At 39.0% G+C, this 22,549-nt stretch overlaps 4 protein-coding genes across 4 annotated transcripts; all 4 read right to left on the bottom strand.

Annotated features, from left to right (window-relative positions):
• Positions 1–5,370: 5,370 nt before the first annotated feature.
• LOC106408193 (transcription factor MYB30) lies at positions 5,371–7,436 on the bottom strand. Its single transcript, XM_048762161.1, has 3 exons — positions 7,037–7,436; positions 6,520–6,649; positions 5,371–6,403 (listed from the first exon to the last, which is right to left on the bottom strand). Exons 1-3 carry the CDS (start codon positions 7,167–7,169, stop codon positions 5,665–5,667), a joined length of 1,002 nt encoding a protein of 333 aa, XP_048618118.1. The 5' UTR covers positions 7,170–7,436; the 3' UTR covers positions 5,371–5,664.
• A 3,193-nt stretch (positions 7,437–10,629) lies between these two features.
• LOC106410970 (thyroid adenoma-associated protein homolog) lies at positions 10,630–17,655 on the bottom strand. Its single transcript, XM_013851611.3, has 5 exons — positions 17,512–17,655; positions 14,178–17,425; positions 13,823–14,091; positions 13,165–13,731; positions 10,630–13,088 (listed from the first exon to the last, which is right to left on the bottom strand). Exons 2-5 carry the CDS (start codon positions 17,412–17,414, stop codon positions 10,859–10,861), a joined length of 6,303 nt encoding a protein of 2,100 aa, XP_013707065.2. The 5' UTR covers positions 17,415–17,425; positions 17,512–17,655; the 3' UTR covers positions 10,630–10,858.
• A 1,606-nt stretch (positions 17,656–19,261) lies between these two features.
• LOC125590625 lies at positions 19,262–20,396 on the bottom strand. Its single transcript, XM_048764257.1, has 2 exons — positions 19,389–20,396; positions 19,262–19,342 (listed from the first exon to the last, which is right to left on the bottom strand). Exons 1-2 carry the CDS (start codon positions 20,394–20,396, stop codon positions 19,262–19,264), a joined length of 1,089 nt encoding a protein of 362 aa, XP_048620214.1.
• A 723-nt stretch (positions 20,397–21,119) lies between these two features.
• Positions 21,120–21,899, bottom strand: LOC125590624 (glutathione S-transferase T2-like). Its single transcript, XM_048764256.1, has one exon. It carries the CDS (start codon positions 21,897–21,899, stop codon positions 21,120–21,122), a length of 780 nt encoding a protein of 259 aa, XP_048620213.1.
• Positions 21,900–22,549: the final 650 nt, after the last annotated feature.

Genomic DNA, 22,549 nt, shown 5'->3' with positions numbered 1-22,549 from the left:
ATAAAACAATAAATAGTTATAAAAGATATGATTGGTCAAAGTAAAGTAACCAATAATGTGCAAGCACTAGGATTACACTATATTTCAATCACAACCGATGATTAAGATACATCCAATGGACAAAAAAGCATTGAAAAAGATGTGTTTGTTTCTCTCTCTCCTCTCATCCGTGTATCCTCTGATTCTTTTCTCTCAATTTCTCTGTCTCCGTCTCTCATCTTCTTCTCCATCCCTCTAACAAAATCTCTCTCAACCACCACCATCACCATAACCACAAACGAATCTGTATCTAAGACCCTCACGGTGTTGTTTGGAAGTGATGTGCCGCAGTCCACGGATCATTACATGGAACCAGCTCAGCATGGAGTTCAGGACGTTTTGAACATTTCAACTGAGGTTCATGTTTTTCACCGTACCAGACTTGACTTGGATCATGCCAGACTTGAGAAAGATCAAGCCATACTTGAGAAAGATCATGCCAGACTTGAGAAAGATCATGCCAGACTTGACTTGGATCATGCCAGACTTGACGTGGATCATGCCAGACTTGACTTGGGTGGTGAAGAAACCGAAGACGGACATGCATTCTCATCCGGCGGACCATCCGGACAGTCCCGCAAGCGTCCTTATCGTTACCCCGTGCATCCATCTGGTTCGGATGAACCTGGACATTATCTGAAGGGCCATCTTTGACCAATCTGCATGGAAGACTGAGTCTTTGACTCATTAATTCAGATCTGGTCAAATTTGTATTTTCTATGCATTGTTTTCCCACATTTTCTTTAATTGTCTTTGACTACAAAACACTATAAATATGTAGTCCCTTTGATGAATAAAATCAGTTCAGTTTTGGTTGTTTATTTTGTTTCTTCTCTGAGTGAGAGAGAGAGAGTTCTTTAGCTAGTTCATTGGTGTGAACTGGCTTGTTGATTTGGTGGTCAGCCAATTCATCTTTGTGTGTTGTTTGGTGGTTAGCCAACACATTCATTCTTTCTTTGGTGGTTAGCCTTAGATCGTGGGTATATCAAGAGTCATTCTGCATCTCTTGACGATCCTTTCAATCCATCTCAGTTCCAGAAGTGTCGTTTGCCTTCTCGGATCCTATCCAAGACCCAGCTAAAGTGATCCTCCCTATCTTAGGGTTCTTCAGTTGGTATCAGAGCCACTTTGGCTGGTTTGTTTTCAATTCATCTTTTCATCTTCTCATCTCTCCACGATTTTATTTTCTTATTTCTTGTTGGATCCGGGCTGTTCCTTTACTCCCTTGTGATCGCCAGTTATTAAAAAAAAAAAAAGAGAGAAAAAAAAAATCTATCAAAAAAAAGAGTAAAAGTTTTGGCTTGAATCACTTCTGAAGAGAAATCCAGGGGGAGTGGTGGAAGAGAAACCCTGCCGGCTGAAGAGAAACCCAGCCTTAGGACAGTTAAGGCGGATCCATATCAAAATTCTCTTCATCTTTCTTTCTCTTTTCTTTTTGCCACAAAGTTCGTTTTGGGTTTTGATTGCTGAATTTTGACTGCATATCATCTTTTGAACCAGTGAAAGAACTCTGAGTGACCATCTAAAAATCGTGAGCTAAACACTTGAGAGTGTGAGGATTCTTATTTGCTAACTTTGTTAAGTGTTTTCAGGATGTTTGGACTTCTCAAAAAATCAAAACCACAACAAGACGTCTACTTTCCTTTTAAAACTGTTTTTGAAAAGGAGCAATTAATTTTTGATAAGAAACAGTTTGCTTCTAATGGGTTTGACTTTGTGCAGAAACAAAGGAAGAGACAAAACAGATCCGATGATGAGAAGTTGGTCAGAAGTGGTGATCGTCCCTTCACCAAAGCCAAGAGAAGCAACCGTGATGTGTCTAATCAGAACGAGCTTCAGACTTATGCCAGCTTGGAAAAGATGTTGCATAAGGCGATTCATGTTGTCCGGCAACTCAAAAAGAAGGGAAACACCAACACTTCTTCTGCACCAAAACAACAAAGTAATTCTTCTTCTCCTTCAAATTCTGATTTGAAAATTAATGTGTTGTCTTCTGATAAAAGCAAGGCTGTGAAAACCACAAGCAAGGCTCTTTCTACCAGGTGCTTCAAATGCCATAGGGTCGGTCATTATGCCAACAAGTGCCAAAAACAGAAATCGTTGGTGACTTTGGAGAAAATTGAAACCGAGCCAGAATAGGAAGACCCTTTACCAATTTTCGATGACTATGCACATGAACCGAAGGAAGGGTCAGGTGGAGAGCAAAACTGTGGTCATAAAGAAGGATCTTCTTCCATTCAGAAACCGGACCAAACTCAAGGTGAGCAACGTTCTGATTATGGTTCTTTTGCTTATAATCCTTTTCCTTTTAGTGTTTCAGATTTGAGGACAAATCTTTTTGAAGTGGAAGGGAATGATGTGCCGCAGTCCACAGATCATTACATGGAACCAGTTCAGTATGGAGTTCAGGACGTTCTGAACATTTCAACCGAGGTTCATGTTTTTCACCGTACCAGACTTGACTTGGATCATGCCAGACTTGAGAAAGATCATGCCAGACTTGAGAAAGATCATGCCAGAATTGAGAAAGATCATGCCAGACTTGAGAAAGATCATGCCAGACTTGAGAAAGATCATGCCAGACTTGACTTGGATCATGCCAGACTTGACGTGGATCATGCCAGACTTGACTTGGGTGGTGAAGAAACCAAAGACGGACATGCATTCTCATCCGACGGACCATCCGGACAGTCCCGCAAGCGTCCTTATCGTTACCCCGTGCATCCATTTGGTTCGGATGAACCTGGACATTATCTGAAGGGCCATCTTTGACCAATCTGCATGGAAGACTGAGTCTTTGACTCATTAATTCAGATCTGGTCAAATTTGTATTTTCTATGCATTGTTTTCCCACATTTTCTTTAATTGTCTTTGACTACAAAACACAATAAATATGTAGTTCCTTTGATGAATAAAATCAGTTCAGTTTTGGTTGTTTATTTTGTTTCTTCTCTGAGTGAGAGAGAGAGAGTTCTTTAGCTAGTTCATTGGTGTGAACCGGCTTGTTGATTTGGTGGTCAGCCAATTCATCTTTGTGTGTTGTTTGGTGGTTAGCCAACACATTCATTCTTTTTTTGGTGGTTAGCCTTAGATCGTGGGTATATCAAGAGTCATTCTGCATCTCTTGACGATCCTTTCAATCCATCTCAGTTCCAGAAGTGCCGTTTGCCTTCTCGGATCATATCCAACACCCAGGTAAAGTGATCTTCCCTATCTTAGGGTTCTTCAGGAAGGGACCACACGAGAGAGACGACTACAGCAACGCATCCGAAGAAGACCATGCCGAAGGATGAGTGGAAGAAGAGGTGAATCACGTGATGGCTCCACCAAGTCACCTCCTAGATTCTGAGATACCCAAAAACCTAAATCAGAAACAGGTCTTTATATCTCCTACGCATCTCTCTCTCTCTCTCTCTCTTGATTCTGGTTTTGTCACTGTTTTTGGTATAGAAAGTTGATGGAAAGGATTTGCCATGAAAGTTTAAATCTTTTAATGTTTGTGTTCTGAAATCTGGGTTTCAGGATAAACAGAAGATGAAGAACATCAGGAGACATAGAGAAGAGAGAAGGGGCGAAGGCAGATGAATAAGAAGGTAAACAAGGCATAGGAGCTTAAAGGAGGTGGAGGTAAGGCGAAATCGGAGCTCTGTAGTGATGGAGATGGCGGCTATGACAACCATGAAAGGAGGAGAGAGTAGCGGCTTAAAGTTAGGTTTTTGGAAAACTAGGTTTCATAGATGGATGTTGTGTGGCGGAGGAGGCAGAGCGGGGGAGGCAGTGCGAAGAAGTTAGGTTTTTTTTCCAGATTTCGTTTTTAAACTGGTTTAATTTGTAAACCGAAAATATTTGTAATCTGGTTTAATTTATAAACCGAAATCAGTTGTAAACCGATTTTTTTAATATAAACCGAAATAATTTATAAACCGGTTTAATTTATATATCGAAATCAGTTGTAAACCCATTTTTATATATCATTTTTTTTTATTTGTCAGCAATCAATATTTATAGCAATGAAAATATGTTATTATAAATTACGTTATTACAAAATAATAACGCCATAAAAAATAATGAATAGCCAAAATAAGGTGCTATTAAAACAATTTAATATAATACATGATAAACGCTACAATATATCTATTTCTTGTAGCACACGAAAATACGCTACGATAAGGGGGGAGGGTCTACTATAGCTGCGGCTGTCAGACGGTTTACAAAAACGCTATGAAACCCTATGATAGCGTTTTTCGGGTGCTACTAATGCCGATTTTTCTTGTAGTGTATAATGCACAGGCAAAATACTGATGAACCATGTATATATTTATGCCTGCTGTTTTAATTTTTAAATCAACAAAAGATAAAATAAAACGGCTGATGAGAATTAAATCAAAAGCCAAGAAGTTGCATACGGTTCTTGCCGTACATAAGCTTCACAGCAAAGGAGCTGCTGCTTCTTGTGCCTCTATATGATTTTCACTATTTCTTGTTTGGATCAAAAAATTCATGATAAATTTTCTCTTTACGAGATTAGTGGGACAAATACAATGTATTAGCTTAAAAAATTACAGTGTATAAACTTATGTCATATTAATTCATTTGGGAATAGTGGGTTAGGCCGATTGAACCATAATCCAACAAACAATAACACTAGCTCAATTTAATCTCCGGTTCAATTTTTGTTAACACATGATTCCACTGTTCTTTTACCGTCAAACGACCACGACGCATTATCTTAAAACCAAAGGAGATGGTAAATTAATGGTGACATTGACTTCTGGAGAACTTATCTTAATGGTAAGTCACGAGTCGCAACACAACTCACAAGGTCACAAAAGATTGAAAGTCAAACTTTAATTCTTCATCACTTTCAATCCATCCCGTTTTAAAATACTTTTATAACTTGTCGGCCCCATTTATTTCAAGCAATAAATATTTCATTTAATTTTATTTACTAGTGTTATTTTCTTTATCAATAGGTGTATCAAATTCACCAATAGTAAGCCTGTCTTTAAATCTACGTTTTTCTTTTGATGAGCGTCGCCATTTGACACTCTAAACCAAGTGTAGTGTACTTTTCTGCTAATAAAAGGGCAAGTTGGAACTTGTAAGTATTGATTGTTTACTAGTAGTAATCGTTTTATAGCAATAGTTCTTATCTACCCACTACACATAGAGCGCATCTTATACTGAATTAGCCTAACTAATCCCGATATTAGTAAACAACTTAACAAGTTGCTAAGTTTTTTTTTTTTTGTCATTTCAGTTTAGGTATATAAATATATTGGCGTTTATGTCTACATGCAATGTGGACATTTCAAAGACTCAAATATAACATAGTAAAAACAATGATTCAATATAACATTTAGTAAACTGAAAATATAGATATGGAATTTTACGCCAATACTAAGACATTGGGTGAGCAATATTTTACCCCTTTGGAATTCATAAGGCCATTTGTAAAACAACGCCCCCATAATAATTGTAATTACCGAGGGAAATTAAATAAAATTATTAATATTAGCTCAGGTTATCTAAGCTAGTTAATTCGGAAAGCCAAAAATAAACAAATTATAAAAAGAAAAAGAGATGATGATCCTAAAATTAGAACCATCTGATTAGGCAAATTCTTCAGAAGAAATTAGGGTTTTCATCCAACACAATATCACCAATCGGTCCACCAGAATCCTCAAACAGCCACTTTTCAAACAAAGACCATTGACTTTGGTTACTGCATCCAGTTATGTCTGGTTTGGTCTCATGATCCGGTGATACTCCAGCCTGATGATATGATGAGTCACAATCTTTCAAGTGATCAAACCCCGAAAATGACTGGAATTCCCCTGCACAGTCCTCGACATCACTCTTGAGCACATCTTTTGTCTCAGAATCTGGAGAAACCATTAAATCCGCAGAGTTCGAAATCTTCGGAGAGTTCTTCACCCACCCTTTGAGCAATTTTGCTATATTCTCGGTGCTCGAGGCATAAGCGGTAGATGTTTCTTGCGTCCTAAGAAACCTGCAAGCTGAGGAAGTAGAACGTCTTGATTCAGCAGAAGAAGATGTTGTGGCCGTGGTGGCAAATGTAGAGGTAATGATTGGCGCCACAGCAGGAGACAAAGCCTCAGAGAGAGCCTTCTTCGCCAAGTGAATATCAGTTTGAAGCCTTCTTTCCCATTGGCCTCTTGAGATGTTTGAGTTGGAGTTAGCAGAAGAAGATGATGGAGAAGAAGAGAGGTCTCTTGATTGATCAAAATCTTGATGAGAATCTTGATTGGCTTTGTTGAGTTTCTTCTTCAAATGAGTGTTCCAATAGTTCTTAATGTCATTGTCGGTCCTTTGTGGAAGATATGATGCAATTGCAGCCCATCTACACCAAATATTAAATGCCCTCTATTATTTTTTCATTCGTTTAAACTCAAAAAATTGCGGAAAACAAAATTAGAGAAATCATCTTTTGATTTAGGAGTGAATAATTAAATTTACCTATTGCCTAATAGGGCTTGGAGATGAACAATCATCTTTTCTTCATGTTCTGTGAAGTTGCCTCTTTTGATTCCTGGCCTTAAATAGTTTGTCCATCTAAGCCTACAACTCTTGCTGCATCTAAGCAATCCTAAATTTCCAAGAAAAAATGTTCATGAAGGTTAAACAATGTTTAAAAGTTAAAACCAATGAGTAGAGCTTGACCTTTACATACATACATACATATATATATATATATATATATATATATATAACAAGAACAAGATCTCATGCATTAAATCTTGATCTGAAATTCATTAACCAAAACGGCAAAACCCTAGCTAATTTATTTCAAATATAGTTTTGGTTACGATTATTTCACAATCAAACCCATTTGGAGAACAGTGTATATATTCGTTAACCAAATTTAATCCATACCCATTTTGGTTCCTTATCTACATATATACATATAAACCTTGAGAGATGATTTAATATCTATGTAAATAACGAAAGAGATGAAGAATGAAGATTGACATACCAGTATTGGTCGGAACGGCTCTCCAATTACCAGGACCATGTTCTTTGATGTAAGTAACTAAAATGATATCTTCTTCAGGAGTCCATGGCCCTTTCTTCACTCCTCCTTTGTCACAACAAGGAGGTCTCACCATTATCTTGAGCTCTCTTAATCTAATTAAAAATCACTCCCTTTTTAACTTTTTTCCCTCTCTTAGTTTCCCACTACAACAACTCTTTGCCAAGAAAATAGAAGAAAATTGGAATAACTTTACTTGTTGATAAGTCACAGTACTCTTAAGCTCACTAATTAGTACTCTTGACTTTGGATGTATCTAATGGTTAAGCTTGGCGACAAAGTTCTATGTCCACCTTCTTCTTCTATATATATATAAATAGAAAGAGAGATTGCTGACCCCTCTTGGTCTCTCAAAATTGAGTATTTAATCTAATAAATATAAAATGAATTATAATAAAATGTGTAAAGCATTAACTACAAAAGTAGAGGTAAAGCCTCCAAAGTCAGCTGTGTAGCGAAAGTAAAAGTCTCTACCCTCCACACAAAACCGCGTGGCATTCAATGTGGGCTTGCTCCTTTCAAAAACCCTAATATCAAAACAAATATATTATTATTTGGGTTATGTTATTTTTTTTTGAACAACTGGGTTATGTTATTTTTTTTTTTGAACAACTGGTTATCTATTCTATTAAAATAGCAGTATGACCCATTGATAAAAGTATGATCCAACTATTATTTTTTTTATCTTTATCATTATTTAGAATATTATTTATTATGCTTTATGTCATTAGACCTATATTTAAATTACCAATTGAAAAGACTAAAAAGATGTAAAACAAAAAATATATCCGCCTTTAAAAAGACGGGTCAGAATCTAGTGTTATTTAAAAATGAAGAATAACGGGAACATGCATGATAACATGATAATGATATGTGAGATGCTATCTCCCTCTCTAGCTTTTGATTTATTGCTATGATAATTTTAAGAATTGAATAGTGGCTATTGCATTTATGTGTAATGCATAGGCTTTGTTAATAATAGAAATTGACGAAAGGGTCTTTTGACGAACGAGATTTTCTCTGCGTCATGATTTGCTGTTTCGGTGTTCCATGAAAATGAATTGATATTCTTTTAAAAAGGAAAAAAATTGCTGTTTCGGATAGAACCAGTGGGTCTTTGGCGTTTGTCAAATTACATGATGGTCTACGTCATTCATGATGTTAAGGACTTCTCTATATAAAATGTTTGTATATCCATGATAATATATCAAAATATGATTTTGTATGTTTTATTCGGGTATGGTTCGCGATTGGTATTAGTGGACCACATCTGGATTTTTGGTAAACATAGTTTTAGATGACATTAATTGTACGTTACATATGTCGTTATCGTAGGTGGTGGTGTAAGCAGATTAATTAGAGATATTAGTATGAGAATTTGGCATAAGATAATGGAGATTTCTGGATTTGATAGACACAAGTCATACAACCATATCTATTTATGTGAACATGTGTATGTATGTATATATGTCAACAAATAGTTAAAAAGATGAGATCAATTTGATTTTCACGAGGCCGGAAGAAAAGGAAGAAGAAGAGACACGGGACTCCTTCAATTTCGTCTCTTTTGTCAATGTTGTGCTATGTCTATTTATTTTATGCAGGTAGGTTTTCTTTTTTAATAACAAGTGTGAAATTTCATTTTGTCGACAGTTTACCGATTATGTACGAATAAAACTTTTTTTTATTGTGTTAACAGGCTGTTTATCAACCATTTAGATTTAAATTGCATAGTTGCGTTATCAACTCAAAGACGTCAATAAAAATACAACTCATATAGCACGAATCCAACTTTCTTTTAAAGTAATACGAATTTTCAACTCATATATATTGTAGATTTGATATTTTTACTATATAATATATCTCACATAACGCATTGAAAGTGTAGGGATGAATCATAATAAGCATGGAGGTGGAATATCAGAGGCATAATATTCTTATAAATGCATATATATGTTTTGCTATTATTAAATGACGACTCAATAACATGGAATGCATGTGTGATGTATGGATGGTGCTTGTGATGTAGGGACGGGCAAAGCACATTTTCCAGCGTAAATACCTATTTTAGTTATTAGATAGATAAAATAAATAAAAAGAGGGAAAATTATAATTTATAAGCATAAAAAATAAATATTAGGTATTGACTAGTATTTGCCAATATTAAAAACAGAAAACTAAAATAATATTTGCAATGAAGAGAAATAAAAGCACTGCAAGCGCACATGCAGTAATACATAAGAACAAATGCATAGTTCAGTCGATATTTATTATCAGCAAGTGACAGTGCATGCGATCGGTACCATTTTCCTTTAACCAAAACGAATTGATAACCGAACTTAACCGGTTGTTAGGTTTGGTTATCAAGTTGTTAAACTACCGAGTCAAGGCTATTGAATGTTTGGGCCTGGTGATCAAATAACGGGCCTTATTTTATAAACTGGGACCCATTAATTGAAGTCATCTTCTCAGATATTCCGGCCATCTGGTCAAGTCTTAATGGTATCAAGAAGACTAGCCGTTGGCAAGTCAAGTATTTTACCTTTATCTGCCAATTTGATTGTTAGTGCCATTCAAAAAAAAAGTCAAGGGTATAAATAAAAAGTAACAATATAATTTTAAAGTTAATTTATGATTTTTTTTTCTTTTCGTTTTAAATGATATGATATAAATGAAAATTGAAAGTTTTAAATTCTAGTTTAGATGTTTTTATAAAGATTTTTTTTATAAAAAAATGGACAATGTTCAATCGTTATGCTTACCTATGCTATTACACGACTCAGAAAATTGTTATTCTTCTTATTAATTTTGATCAATTTTGAGTCAAATAAACAAAAAAAGAGAACAAACTTATAAATAGTAGTTATTATGAAATAGTAATGTCCAAAAATTCTTCTTAAATAGTTTAGGCCGTTTAAACCGCCTTATTCATGCAGATTTTATGACTTCATTATGCATTATAACCATCAAAAATCGATCCACGGGAGTAGATTGTCTTGCACCTAATACTAAGAGGATGAATGGCCTGATGAATAATGCTTGAGACTTATATGATAGAGACTTGAATAATTCTAAACTAGAGATAACATATATACTAAAAATAAAGATAAAATAACACACAATAAAGTGCGGCTAGGTTGGAAACATTTTTAAAGTGGGAGGAGATGAAAATGTAAATCATATAGTTTTTGCTTACACATTAATTCACCGTTTGGATACATACTAGTGGATGATGACTACATTTTTGACTCAACGCATCTTAGCCTATCAAGCTATTGTTTCCAAACTATGATTTATTAAACTTGAAAACATAAATTCTCGAAGGCATAGATGGTTGTTTTGGACACAGAATCATCATCATCATCATCATCATCATCCTGTATCAATTGCTTTAATCAGCAATGCAGTCACAGGAAGTATTGAACCAGCCCTGGCAAATGCATGTGCCACAACGTGTACTGTCTTTTCAGCAAGTAGTGTCCCCACCGTCACAAGTCAATTATATAAGAAAGGTCTAAATTTACATGACAAGCTTGTAATGCAAAGTCTCTTATATTTTACATGACAAGGTCATAATCCATTAACATTTTGTAAAAATCACAATGTTGAAATAGTATTTGTCCAAGGGCGTAGTACTCTTATGTTTTAGAATCATTGTGGCATAACCTCGTAAATAGCAAAAAGTATATTTTCAAAGTTCCCAAAACTATTGTTACAACAAAGCAGAGAGCGTGAGAGAGAGAGGCCAAAACATACCATTACCATCTATCTGAGAAGAAAATACGGATCAAAACCTTCCCAAACCTCTCCAGCAAGAACACTAGACAGGTCCACCAAAGAATCATCCACCGACTTCTCATGTAATCCGACAACTACTCTGAACATGTTAGACACCAAAGGGTTCCTCAGAAACGGTTTCAAGGCTTCCCCGAGCTCAACCATATCAGCAAACATAGCTTTCTTGTCATTGCCATCAGTTGAGAATCTGAGAATACAGTTGGAGAAGACGTAGAGACCTAAGAGGTTACCATAGAGTGGCAAAAACACATCCTTGTGGTTCCCTACACCTCCCACCCAGCTCTCTCTTTGTTTCCCCACATGGTCTTTAGCGAAACAAAGCAGCTTATTGTGAAATTTACTCCTCCACTCCAGTAGCTGCCCTTGGGGCAAGTCCCTGTTCGCTAGCTTCTGCAGATGGTCACAGCAAAACTGCAAGATGAGGAGCTTTTCTTCGTGGTGATTATCTATCTCCTTGTCGAAAACCCGTCTCACTAGATCACTACCTCCCTTTAGCGGTGCAGTGTAATCTGCAGTGCTGAAGACCCATCTCGAGAGATACAAGAAATACTCGTTCCAATGACCAAAGACGGAAGATAAATGGTCGAAGCTCAGTTCCAAGACTTTCTCAACTTGCGTAGGCACTTCCATGGCAGTGGAGAAGAAACACTTCTGGACATCCGTGGCGAGTTTTGACCTGATGAGATCATCTTCGTCCTCCAGCAGTTTGATGCAAGTGAACCACATCTCCAGGATCTGATACGCGTATACATCACAAGCGTTTTGAAACTTGCTTCGTGAGGGTGTTTGGTGATTTGAAACAAGAGGACCAATGAGATTCGCTTGTTCTAATATACCAGATGCTATAATAGCCTCTGCAGATGCTTGGCGAACATTCACTTGCTCGGATGATGAGCTTTTCTCTTTGATCAAGTTAACAAAGTAGGAGACACAATCGATTACACAACTCCATCTTGGCTCCTCTTCCTTTTTGTCAAAGAACAAACCAGTGAGATGTTTCACACAAATCGCTAGGCAAGACATGAGTGTACCTCGAGTCTTAACATGTCTTGTCCTCTCATATAAAGAAGTCAGCCTACCCCAAAGATGAACCACCGAATCATAACTCAACGAACCAACATAAACGCCTTCTTTGGATGATTTTTTGAACATAAGAAGATTCCATTGGCAAAGAATCCTCAGAATGTAATTCTCACATCTATGATTCTTCTCCTTCTCCAAGAGATCCAATAACATCACCTGGAGTCCGTTACTCGCCCAATGCCAGATACTGCTCGTCTCTGAGAAACTGGAATCTTCTGCTTTCAGAAACTGCAGAAACCACTTCAGTGTTGCTAAACGAACTTCATATGACTGATCAGATAAACAACGGAGGAGCCTATCCTTAAGGTCAGGAAAATCTAACGCTTCAGGAACTTTCTGCAACGGCGAATTTGGTTTTTGAGTGATTTGGAACACTTCAGCTGCTTCATCAGATGGCTGAAACACGCAGCCAAAGTAAGATACAGCTGCCTGCTCCCTAAGCTCAGCGACTGTAGGGTCATAGTAGGAGAAACCGTAAGAAGCGTCTGCATCCAAGCACCTTGTAGATAAATCCAAATGCAACTTGTAAACATCCCTTAGATTTTTCCATCCAATAGCTCGCATATGATCAAGCACTCTCAAGAACGATGTACTGATGATCGGACAAGGGCACAGTAACGGAGAAACCATCCATGTGCATTTCGCAAGGACATTGACTAGTTGTTCGATAATCTGATCCTTCTTGGAGTCATCAGCAAGGTCTCTACAGTTTGTATCTAGGAGATTGCCAAGCTGCAACAAAACTCCGTGAAGATAGTTGAAGGACCCACATTGGACTTCATTAGAAGGCAATGTTGAGGCAATGCGGAGAAGAACGCTTTGTAGTTTCTCATTGGAAACGAGACCTACTAAAGCACGGGATGCCAAAACACGAACACGGAGATTGCTTTGAGTAGAGCATTTCATAATAAAGGGCATGAACACAAAAGGGTCCAGGTCATCTCCAGATTCACTTGCGATGGGTGAAGGCTTGAGCCTTGATAAGAGAATGAGGATGGGCCATAAACTCGGATGCACATGGTTTGCGAGGTTTGAATCTGATGGACCAGATGTGTCGAGCATATCAGTCGCTGCCTTTAGTTCACCGTATATGAAAGGGTGCAACAAGGGGTACCTTCAAAGAAACCACCACAATATTAACTAACTACAAAGATCTTTATTTCACACTGGGGAGGATCTAATAGACATACCTGTGAAAAAATTCAAGGCCAGTCAAGCCACGCCGAGCAGATCCACGTTTTTGAACATTAAGGAAACCAACCATTCGGCGTAGCAAGGCGGTATACGCAAGTGTGGCACTGTTTCTGACCTCCCAATATGGTGAAGAGAAGGATCTTATTGCAACAGTCATAGCCTCCGCAGAAAATCCAGAAGTATCAGTGCCCAAGTTTGTGTCGTTGAAAGCAGCTTTGAGAACATTGAAGGCATGCACCGTTGGAACAACACCTTCATCACGGACCTTTGAGAGTTTTTCACTTGGATGCATATTAGAAGGATCGACCTCCTCATCCATATGTTTAGAATTAGAATCCTTCTGCTCCACGGGATCCATGAGAGGCTTTTCTGCAAGACCTATCAGCCACCTAAGCGCCTGTGGGAGAAGTTTCTTTGGTGAACCTTCTGGCTCTGAGAGAAACAGAGCGATGAATGCAGCCGGAATGCCTGCACTTCTTCTTAATAGATCGTCCACTGTTTGTCCTTTGGCTACGGTTCTTTCCATAAGTTGCTCCATCCAGGATTCTGTCAACCTACAAAGTCTACAAAAAGAAAAACACGAACACAATATGTCGGTAAATAGAAGAACAAATTACAATATTACATGGACATGCAAGAAGCTTAGAATCATACCTTGGATCGTTAGAACATAGCAAACGGTGGCACAGAGCTGAAAACCCAGCTCTTGTCTTATCTATGGCACCATTGTGCTTCATTTTTAAAAGTACTTCCAAGAAGTGATCTCCAATCTTTTCAAGCTGCTTCAGGTCAAGCAGTGATTCAGAATTTCCTACTACTGAATCATCAGGGACTGCAGAAGCCAGATCACCATTCTCTAAAGGTGCAAGGCTGCTGGTAGGTAATGGAATTTTTCTTATGATGGTTCCTAAAAGAAGACTCACCTGAAGAAAGAAGACAGTTTAAGAAACACACAGAAAAAAGTGACGTCAAAGTAAAGATAATTGGGAGAAGAAGACAGAACCAGTACCTCCTTCATGGCGAGCCAACAACCAACCATAACCACCTGTTCTGATTGTATTGTTTCTTGAACAGGTTTTGGATGTGTATCCTTTTGTTCCTTTGAGATAGCTGTAGCAGCAGCAGCATCTTGAACATCTGACAAGAAACTATCGTCATCTACTATGTCATCCATATCCTCATCCAAACACAAAGCATCTGCAGAAACCACCCAGAGCGCCAACGTAGTTATCCGCGTCACCAATTTAAGAAGCTTTTCAAGTTCCTCTCTCATCTCTGATACGCTAGATAACAATGCGTTGGAGTTCCAATCCAATTCCTCAAAAGTATAACGCAAAGCCAGTAACACTCCATGAACAAAACTGTTTCTGCACGCTTCAGAGAGATCACGCTCTCCCTCCTTCACACAAGTATCAAGCCAGTGAATCAGCGATTTGATATACTCAATCACAGGATACTTGGGCTTGGAGTTCTGATGAAACCCATTCGTGGCTTCACACTCTCTTTGACAACAAACAACATCGGTGGAAACCTTGACTATCCATCCAAGGTCCAACACGTACTTTCTAAAGATGAGCCGTAGAGTCAAAGAACCTGCATCGCTCTCTCTTACACGTGGACTGCACACTAGATGTTTGGCCCAGGGGATAATGGTCTGAACCATGTCTTCGCTTGAAACGCCGGTAAATGGAGTTGGGAAATGAAGCAGTATACGGAAAGCGTTTTCCCTAAGCCTGTCCCAACTATCAACAATCGATCCCACCAGCAATAAAGTTGAATCATGCGAAGTGACAATATCACAGTAAGGGTAAAGATGAGAAGTGGGGTCCTTGGAAGGTACGATAGGCCAGAATTCAATCATGATTTGTATAAGTTCCGTCGCCATTATTTTTCTCCTGTAAGGAGCAGACGGGTAGCAAGACAAAGACAAAAACGAGCTCAGCCACCTCATAAACTTGAACAGACTCTCTGCTCGTAAGACTGCATCCTCGTCACACTTTTTACTCAAACATGTTTCACTGTTTCCGTTCGCTAGGCGTGGCTGCCAGCTTCCTAGCTTATACTGCTTCTCCAGCGACGTGCGAACTCGAGAAAAGAACTTCCTAAACAAACTAGTCCATTTCATTTGAAAACCTGTGGAAGACGACCTCATGTTCAAGGGAACAGCCTCCTTGATGAGATAGAGCTCTAAGGGGGAAGGAAGACTAGCTGTCTTGGGGTTTAAGAAGAGCGTCTCTGCAGCATCCACACGAACGGACTCATCAACATGTGTCAATGCCATTTTAAGCCACTCAACGGGGACTTTCAACTCGATACCCTTGATTTTGACAAATGCAAATGCATCAGCGCTTCCTTTTTGTTCAATGTCCCCTTCAAGGAAGGCAAGTGTGCGACAAACTTTCAGCAGCGACACTAACACAGCCACTTTCTGCTCAACTGTCAGTTCCATACTAATGCTACTCAACTCAGTGTAGACTAGCTTGGTCTCTTCCTCACTCGGCCCAATTGATATCAAACCAAGCAAAGGAAATATACAATCCACATCCAGCTCTAGCAAAACTTGAACTGCATAAGTATTTAAATTAGACCTGAGTTTCGACATTCCAGAAGCAAGACCGTAAAGAAAAGGAGGCAAACAACGCTGTCGATAAACCGCATAGCCCCGTTCGACGCCTTCACTCCCCCAGCATTCATCACGCAACATCTCAAGGAAACATTTTATAAACGACGTGACAGCACAGCAGACATCATCATCAACATACGCATTCGCCATCTCAAACAATAGGTTAGGACTCATATCCAACAGAGTCTTCGCACCTAACCGCCTCGTCAAGGACGCTAACGGAACGTACCTTCCTTTACACCGTGACCCCAAACGAAGAAGGTAATTAACAATCTTCAGCAGAGACTCCCTCACTTCCACTTTATCATACGTCTGGTGAACGGTGGTTTGAATGTCTAGCAAGAGGTCGAACATGAGATGAACTTGCTTGACCGTCTGGCTCAGAGGATCCTCCAAGTTGTTCCATATGATTTTGAGCACCCGGGAGACTTTGCTGTCCGGCATTGGATCATAATCTTCCGCCAGATCGTTCAACGTAGACATCTTGATCTGCTGCAAGCAGATCTGCATCACGGTTAGCGCGTGGAAGTTTAAATGGCTGTCGATAGGGTTCTCGCATAAATCACAAAGCTCAGGCAATATTCCATCGTACAGAATAGTTTTATTATCACAATCAACAGAGGAAACAAGAACACCTCTAGAAACCGCTGTAAGAATGCCTCTGATCAAACAGAGTCTACTCAGAGACGAAAAGCATCTGATCTCAGAACAAATGTCTCCACCAAATGGAATTTTACCAACAATATCATTAAACTCAACGACACCGCTCCAGCGAAACATACCTTGAGCTATAAACAATCCAACCTCCTCCTCCTCGAGACAAACCTGTAGAGCAGCACAGAAACTCACACCAGCAGCCACACAACAGTCTCTAGAGAAAGCCGCCGACTTCAAAATACTCATCTGAACAGCGAAAACCTTCTCCATAAAACTCGCATCCTCCCCAACTAAACTCTTAAACTTCAAAGGAAACCGCTGAAACAAGTAATAAGAACAAGACAAAGCCTCTTGGCACTGCTCCATAACGGTAGGAGGAGGTCTAGCACAAGCTTCGGTCTCTAAAACAATACCATTCAACCCGGAGACAACATCACGACCCACCAAAACAGCACAATCCTCAATTATATCAACCAAGTATCCCAATTTAGGCATTCCCATCACAGATAAAGCAACTCTAGACACGCAGAATCTCTTCCCACCACCGTCTTCCAAACCGCCGTACACATCACAAAGCTCTCTAAAACACAAACTAATCACGGAGTGGAACTTACGGGTTTTAGCCAGAGCTGAGACGAGAGTTCTATGAAGAGGCTGTGAGTTCTCCATGAAGAGAACCTCAAGGTAAAGCCTGATGGCTTCACGTACAAAGGCTGGCTCTTTCTCCCCGTCATTCTCGTGGGTCTTCGAGAGTACTTCGCCGAACGAAGCGACGACTCTCTTGGCGTGGTTAACTTGCGCGTAGGTTGAGTTCAGAGAGACCAACTCTTCGATGTCGGAGTAGAACTTGGGACAACATTGAGATAAACTAGATTGGTTTAAAGAAGTGGTGAAGGAGGTTGGGAACACGATGGCGCTGTATGTGTAACGGTGGCGATGCTGGAGAGCTCGCCACTTTGCAGACATTGTTGGATGAGCTGAGAGTGTAAAGAGGAGACAAAGTTAGAACTTTTTTCTTTTCTAAAAGCAAAAAAAAAAAAAAAAAATTAGAACTTTGTTGTACCCTTTGTAGCAGAGGACCAAGACGAGCTTTGGATGGAGGTCCTTCAATGGCGGCTCGGTACTAAGAACAAAGTTTTGATTTTGAGAGGCAAAATCGAAAGACAGAGGTTTTAGGGCAAAAACCTGAGTTGGAGATTCACTGTAAGGAATATTTTGAGAAGACAATAAAATAGGCCCAAAATAAGTTATGGGCTAATCCCTTAAGGCCCGTTAATAATTTTTTTGAATCTAATGTATTTGGTGCAGTGGTGGAACTAGTTTTAGATGGGAAAACATTAAGAAGCAGCGTTGTTCTTATGAAAAAAAAATGCGTCTTGACCTTGTTGAAGAATACGGTCTTAGTTGCAAGAGAGAGAGAGAGCTATACTCTTTGCTAAATCCGTGTTGCTTCAAGAGAGACAGTTTATTACTCTTGGTTAGATGAACACAACGTATCTTAGATTTAGAATGTGAAGCTCTTCTTGTAAGATGAACAGATATGGACTTTTCGATGAAAGATAGAACAAGCTCTAGCTTAAAACCGATGTATGCAATGTTTCCATTACCTGGCTTACACAATCCAAGTTCATAGTAGCGTATTTTTTTGTTAACCGAGTATCTTGCCCCAACCGAAGTGGTCCAGACTAGAGACCGAAGTGAGCATGGACGCTGCCAGGGCGTCACCATGTGGCTCACCGTGTAACGGTCTTCGGTCTCGGGTGCTGCAGCCCACATGTAAATTTCGCAGTGGCCAAAGTTCGAACCCAGGGACGGACACTCCAGCTGGAGCTCCTATACCACTAAACCAAAGCAACTTGGTTCATAGTAGCGTATGAACTGTGTGTATAGTCATTTGGGTGTGTGTGAAAGAACCTGATGAATCCTAAAATTCACTCAGAAATATAATTTATAAAAAAAAAGACTAGACTATGATCAACTATGAAAAAATAGATGTTTTATTGATGATTTAATAACGAGTACAAAGGGTGTGCTCGATAACAATGGAGTTTGAATATCAAGAGAATATAATTTAGCTATAATAGAATTCGGATCCCCTTTCTTTGGCTCCTCTTTGTCTTTTTTATTGGTTGTCCCGGTATATCGTAACGGTGGCATGGTTTCCGCCTTCCGGTGCAGATCATGTGATTTTACGATGGGCTGTAATGACTTTGATTCCTTCACGTTTTGGGTTAAATTCCCGAGCTTGGGGTGTTAGACTCCTCGAAGTCATGATGGACTTCGATTTTCGTGGACCTATGTTTCTTTCATGGACCTTGATGGTGCTCGATTTTGGGCTTTATTGCATTCGGGTTGAGATCTCAGACCGAGTCTGGATCGGGGTGTCATTGGCATATCGGTCAACCTTGTTCTTACTAAGAGCATATGCATTGGTGTACTTGTATTAGGAGTCCTTAGGAGTTAAAAAGTATTATTTTTTAACTTTTGAATAGTTAAAGATTATTGTCTTAATCTTACGTCCAATAGTGTTATCCAATCAGAAGTCCTTAGGAATAAAATAATAATATATTTTTTAAAAAATTGAAAAAAAAAAAAAAAATTTATTGCATAAAAAAATATAAAAATACAATAATTACTGATTTCATGATTAAAAGAAACATACAACAATTATTAATTTTGATCACCAAATTTGTTCCAAACATTTTCGATTAAATCGTTTTTTAGTTGTTCATGTATACGCCTATCGCGAACATGAGTCCGAATGCCAACCATATTATCGAGATTTGTAGGCGTCTCGGTACTGTAGGACATATCTACCTGAGAACTTCTGCTTCCATCTCCTTCTTCAAACTCAGATATATTGTACTGAGTGTATCCGTCTCGTTCATATTCGACTATCATATTGTGTAGTATGATACATGCTCTCATAATCTTCCCAACTTTCGTCTTGTCTAATGTAAGAGCCGGGTTTTTCACAATCGCAAATCGAGCTTGCAAAACTCCAAAAGCCCGCTCAACATCTTTTCGAGTCGCTTCTTGACATTTAGCAAATAACTCTGCTTTAGGACCTTGCGGGAGGGAGATAGATTGGATAAATGTTGACCATTTTGGATATATGCCGTCTGTGAGGTAGTACGCCAAATCATACTGGTGTCCGTTGACCACGTACTGAACTCTTGGTGCTCGACCTTGTAAAATGTCATCAAAAACAGGTGATCGATCAAGGACGTTAATATCGTTCAAAGTACCTGGAGAACCAAAAAAAGCGTGCCATATCCAAAGATCTTGTGAAGCTACTGCCTCCAAGACAATTGTCGGTTTTCCGGATCCACGTGTGTATTGTCCTTTCCAAGAGGTTGGACAATTTTTCCACTCCCAATGCATACAATCGATGCTTCCTACCATTCCAGGAAAGCCGCGTATCTCTCCAATATCAAGTAGTCGTTGAAGATCCTCTGGAGTTGGTCTTCGTAGATACTCATCTCCAAATAACCGTATTATGTTTTCTGTGAACTTATGTAAACACAAAAGTGCCGTGGATTCACCAAGTCGAAGATACTCGTCAACTGCGTCAGCTGCAGAACCATAAGCGAGGAGACGAATAGCAGCCGTACATTTTTGTAGTGGAGAAAGACCGGGCCTCCCGGTTGCATCTCTTGACTGACGAAAGAAAGGGACGTCATCTGAAAGGCGATGGACAATATGCATGAATAAGTCTTTGTTCATGCGGAAACGACGTCTGAATAAGTTGGGGGAAAAAGTCGAATTCTCGCAGAAGTAATCATTCCATAAACGTTCGTGTCCCGTTTCTCGATCGCGTTCTATATAAAGACGTCTAACTGGGTTATTGTGATGGGACTCCACTATGTTGTTGTATGTGTCCTCCAAAATGTCGTCAAAAACTTCTTCTAGTCTTTCTTCGAGTTCGTCGGATGAAGATGATGACATTTTGTGTGTTTACTTCGTAATCCTTCACTGAAAATGAAGATTGTTAATTAATTTTTTGTTTAAAAAAACACTTGTGTTGTAAATTTTACAAGTGAAGACTTCTGTTATCTAAATAGTTTGCTAAAATGTTGTATATATTTTTTAAAAATTGTTTAAAATTCACAAGTGAAGACATATTCTTTGTAAAATTTTTTTTTTTAAAAATTCACAAGTGAAGACATATGCTTTGTAATTTTTTTTTTAAAATTGTTTAAAATTCTCAAGTGAGTTCCATATGCTTTGTAATTTTTTTTTATTTAAATTTGTTTAAAATTCACAAGCGATACACGAAGCTGATCACATTAATACAATCCGAAAGAACCACAAGCCATACATAGATAACAAAGAAACAAGTACCTGCTTACAACTGATACAAAGTGCTGGAGTTATGTCAATACAAGCCGAGGCTTCACGCCAATACAACGGTTTTCAAGTACACAGAAAGCTAAAGAAACAAGTGAACTACAAGTGCTACCTAAACCGAGGCTTTACGCCAACTTATAGAAGTACATAAGGCCAAATTAGAGATGAAAGGACAAGTCATGACAGAGGAACCCGTGAGCTTACTTCACCCGTGAGCTTACTTCACCCGTGAGCTGGCTTCACATGTCCTCAAAATGTGACAAGTCTAAAATGCACCCGTGACCCTGCAAGTGAAATTATATTCAAAACTATAAACATACCTTACTGTAACATCTCAGACATTAGTTTGTTTTTAAGTGATGTTTCCATCTCAGAGAGGGGGTCTTGTTTGGCTATCAAACGTTCTAGGATTTTTTGGTTAGAGAGTTTCTGTTTTATTTCAAACAGGGCCTCTAACTTTGACAACTCAAGTTCCTTACTGCTCTTCTTCCTCTTTAGAACAGCTTTTGCAGCCTTTACCCCGATAGGTCTTGCTTCAGGTTCTCTCACTTCCTCATCTCCATCAACCTCCAACACTTGCTTGCGCTTCTCCTTAGGCCCCTCCTTAGGCAGATAGGTTGAGCACCATTTACTGTCATGCCGGAGCTCCCTCCAAGCATGTTCGAGGTTGAACTTGATGGAGTGGTCGTTGTAGTAGAAGTCCAAGGCAGCTTTCATCACGTCATCCTCGTTTTGACCACTACTCTGGCACCTCAGAGCCGCGTCGTAGCAGCCAATGAACTTACAGACGCCCTCGTTAATCCTCGCCCACCGCTGCTTGCACTGACCGAGCTCCCTAGGTGCTGTCCCAACCAAGAGAGGGCTTGCATTGTAGTAATCAACGATTCTCTTCCAAAAAGCGTCAGCTTTCTGCTCATTGCTCACCACAGCGTCTTTGCTTGTGTTAAGCCAAGCCCCAATCAGGATTTTATCCTCTTTGGGAGACCACTTACGCCTCTCCTTAACATTTGAACTCTGGCTACTCATCCAAACATGTTCAGGTGCATCAAGATCAACGGGATTTTGGCTATTGAGGAGGTTAACAAAACTAGGGGTATCCATGGTTTACTAGATATAACTCTGTGTTACTCAACTACTAACACAGAGCCTTTAAGTAGAGGATTTAAAGTTTTCAAGTACACACAAGTTAAAGAAAGGTAGATAGAAATTCACTAGCATTTAAAATTATCATTTAACACCAATCAAATCGGAGAGGTTAGGAAGATATAAAACATTTTTCATTTAATTTTTCAACTCTTAAAACATTTCAAGTTATCAAATCCGAGTAGTTACTTGGTAACTATACTTATCAAAAACAACAAGAAAGATGGAAGTTGTTACAGTTAGTACCTTTTATATACACAGTGTCGAGGTGAGACACTCCCGCTTCAAGCTTTGGACCCTGCCCCTGATCACACATTACACGAAACAGTTAAAAGCTTTTAAATAACTTAAGAAACACTAAACACAAGCACAAGTATAGAACTAACCCGGCAGACACATAAGCAGGAGAGCTATTACGAGACCACCAATTAAACAACAAAGCAAGTGGAAGCCCGTGGTAACCCCTGAATTCTTCTTAGCTAGCTCACAAACTGTCTCCTTAAGCTTAACCACTTTCTCCTCACTCTCGTTACCTTGGTCCTTGAGCTGCCTAAGTTGTGTCTGAATGTCACTCAACTCCTCCGTAACGGCCACATCCCACCACTTCC

Source organism: Brassica napus, chromosome C7 (genome assembly GCF_020379485.1).
Source record: "Brassica napus cultivar Da-Ae chromosome C7, Da-Ae, whole genome shotgun sequence".
Classification (NCBI taxonomy): Eukaryota; Viridiplantae; Streptophyta; class Magnoliopsida; order Brassicales; family Brassicaceae; genus Brassica; species Brassica napus.
The sequence above is the reverse complement of the archived record's forward strand: the minus strand, read 5'-3'. Positions and strand labels throughout refer to the sequence as shown.

Bases quoted from the DNA above. Each gene is read 5' to 3' on its own strand.
- LOC106408193 (XM_048762161.1), bottom strand. From the start codon at position 7,169: ATGGTGAGACCTCCTTGTTGTGACAAAGGAGGAGTGAAGAAAGGGCCA. The intron at 6,650-7,036 runs GTATGTCAATCT...TTGGAAATTTAG, and splicing joins AGCCGTTCCGACCAATACTG to GATTGCTTAGATGCAGCAAG. The intron at 6,404-6,519 runs GTAAATTTAATT...TATTTGGTGTAG, and splicing joins CAAGCCCTATTAGGCAATAG to ATGGGCTGCAATTGCATCAT.
- LOC125590624 (XM_048764256.1), bottom strand. From the start codon at position 21,899: ATGGATACCCCTAGTTTTGTTAACCTCCTCAATAGCCAAAATCCCGTT.
- LOC125590625 (XM_048764257.1), bottom strand. From the start codon at position 20,396: ATGTCATCATCTTCATCCGACGAACTCGAAGAAAGACTAGAAGAAGTT. The intron at 19,343-19,388 runs GTTGGGAAGATT...ACAATATGATAG, and splicing joins TTACATTAGACAAGACGAAA to TCGAATATGAACGAGACGGA.
- LOC106410970 (XM_013851611.3), bottom strand. From the start codon at position 17,414: ATGTCTGCAAAGTGGCGAGCTCTCCAGCATCGCCACCGTTACACATAC. The intron at 13,732-13,822 runs GTATGATTCTAA...TTCTTTTTGTAG, and splicing joins CTATGTTCTAACGATCCAAG to ACTTTGTAGGTTGACAGAAT. The intron at 13,089-13,164 runs GTATGTCTATTA...GTTTCTTTGAAG, and splicing joins GGCCTTGAATTTTTTCACAG to GTACCCCTTGTTGCACCCTT.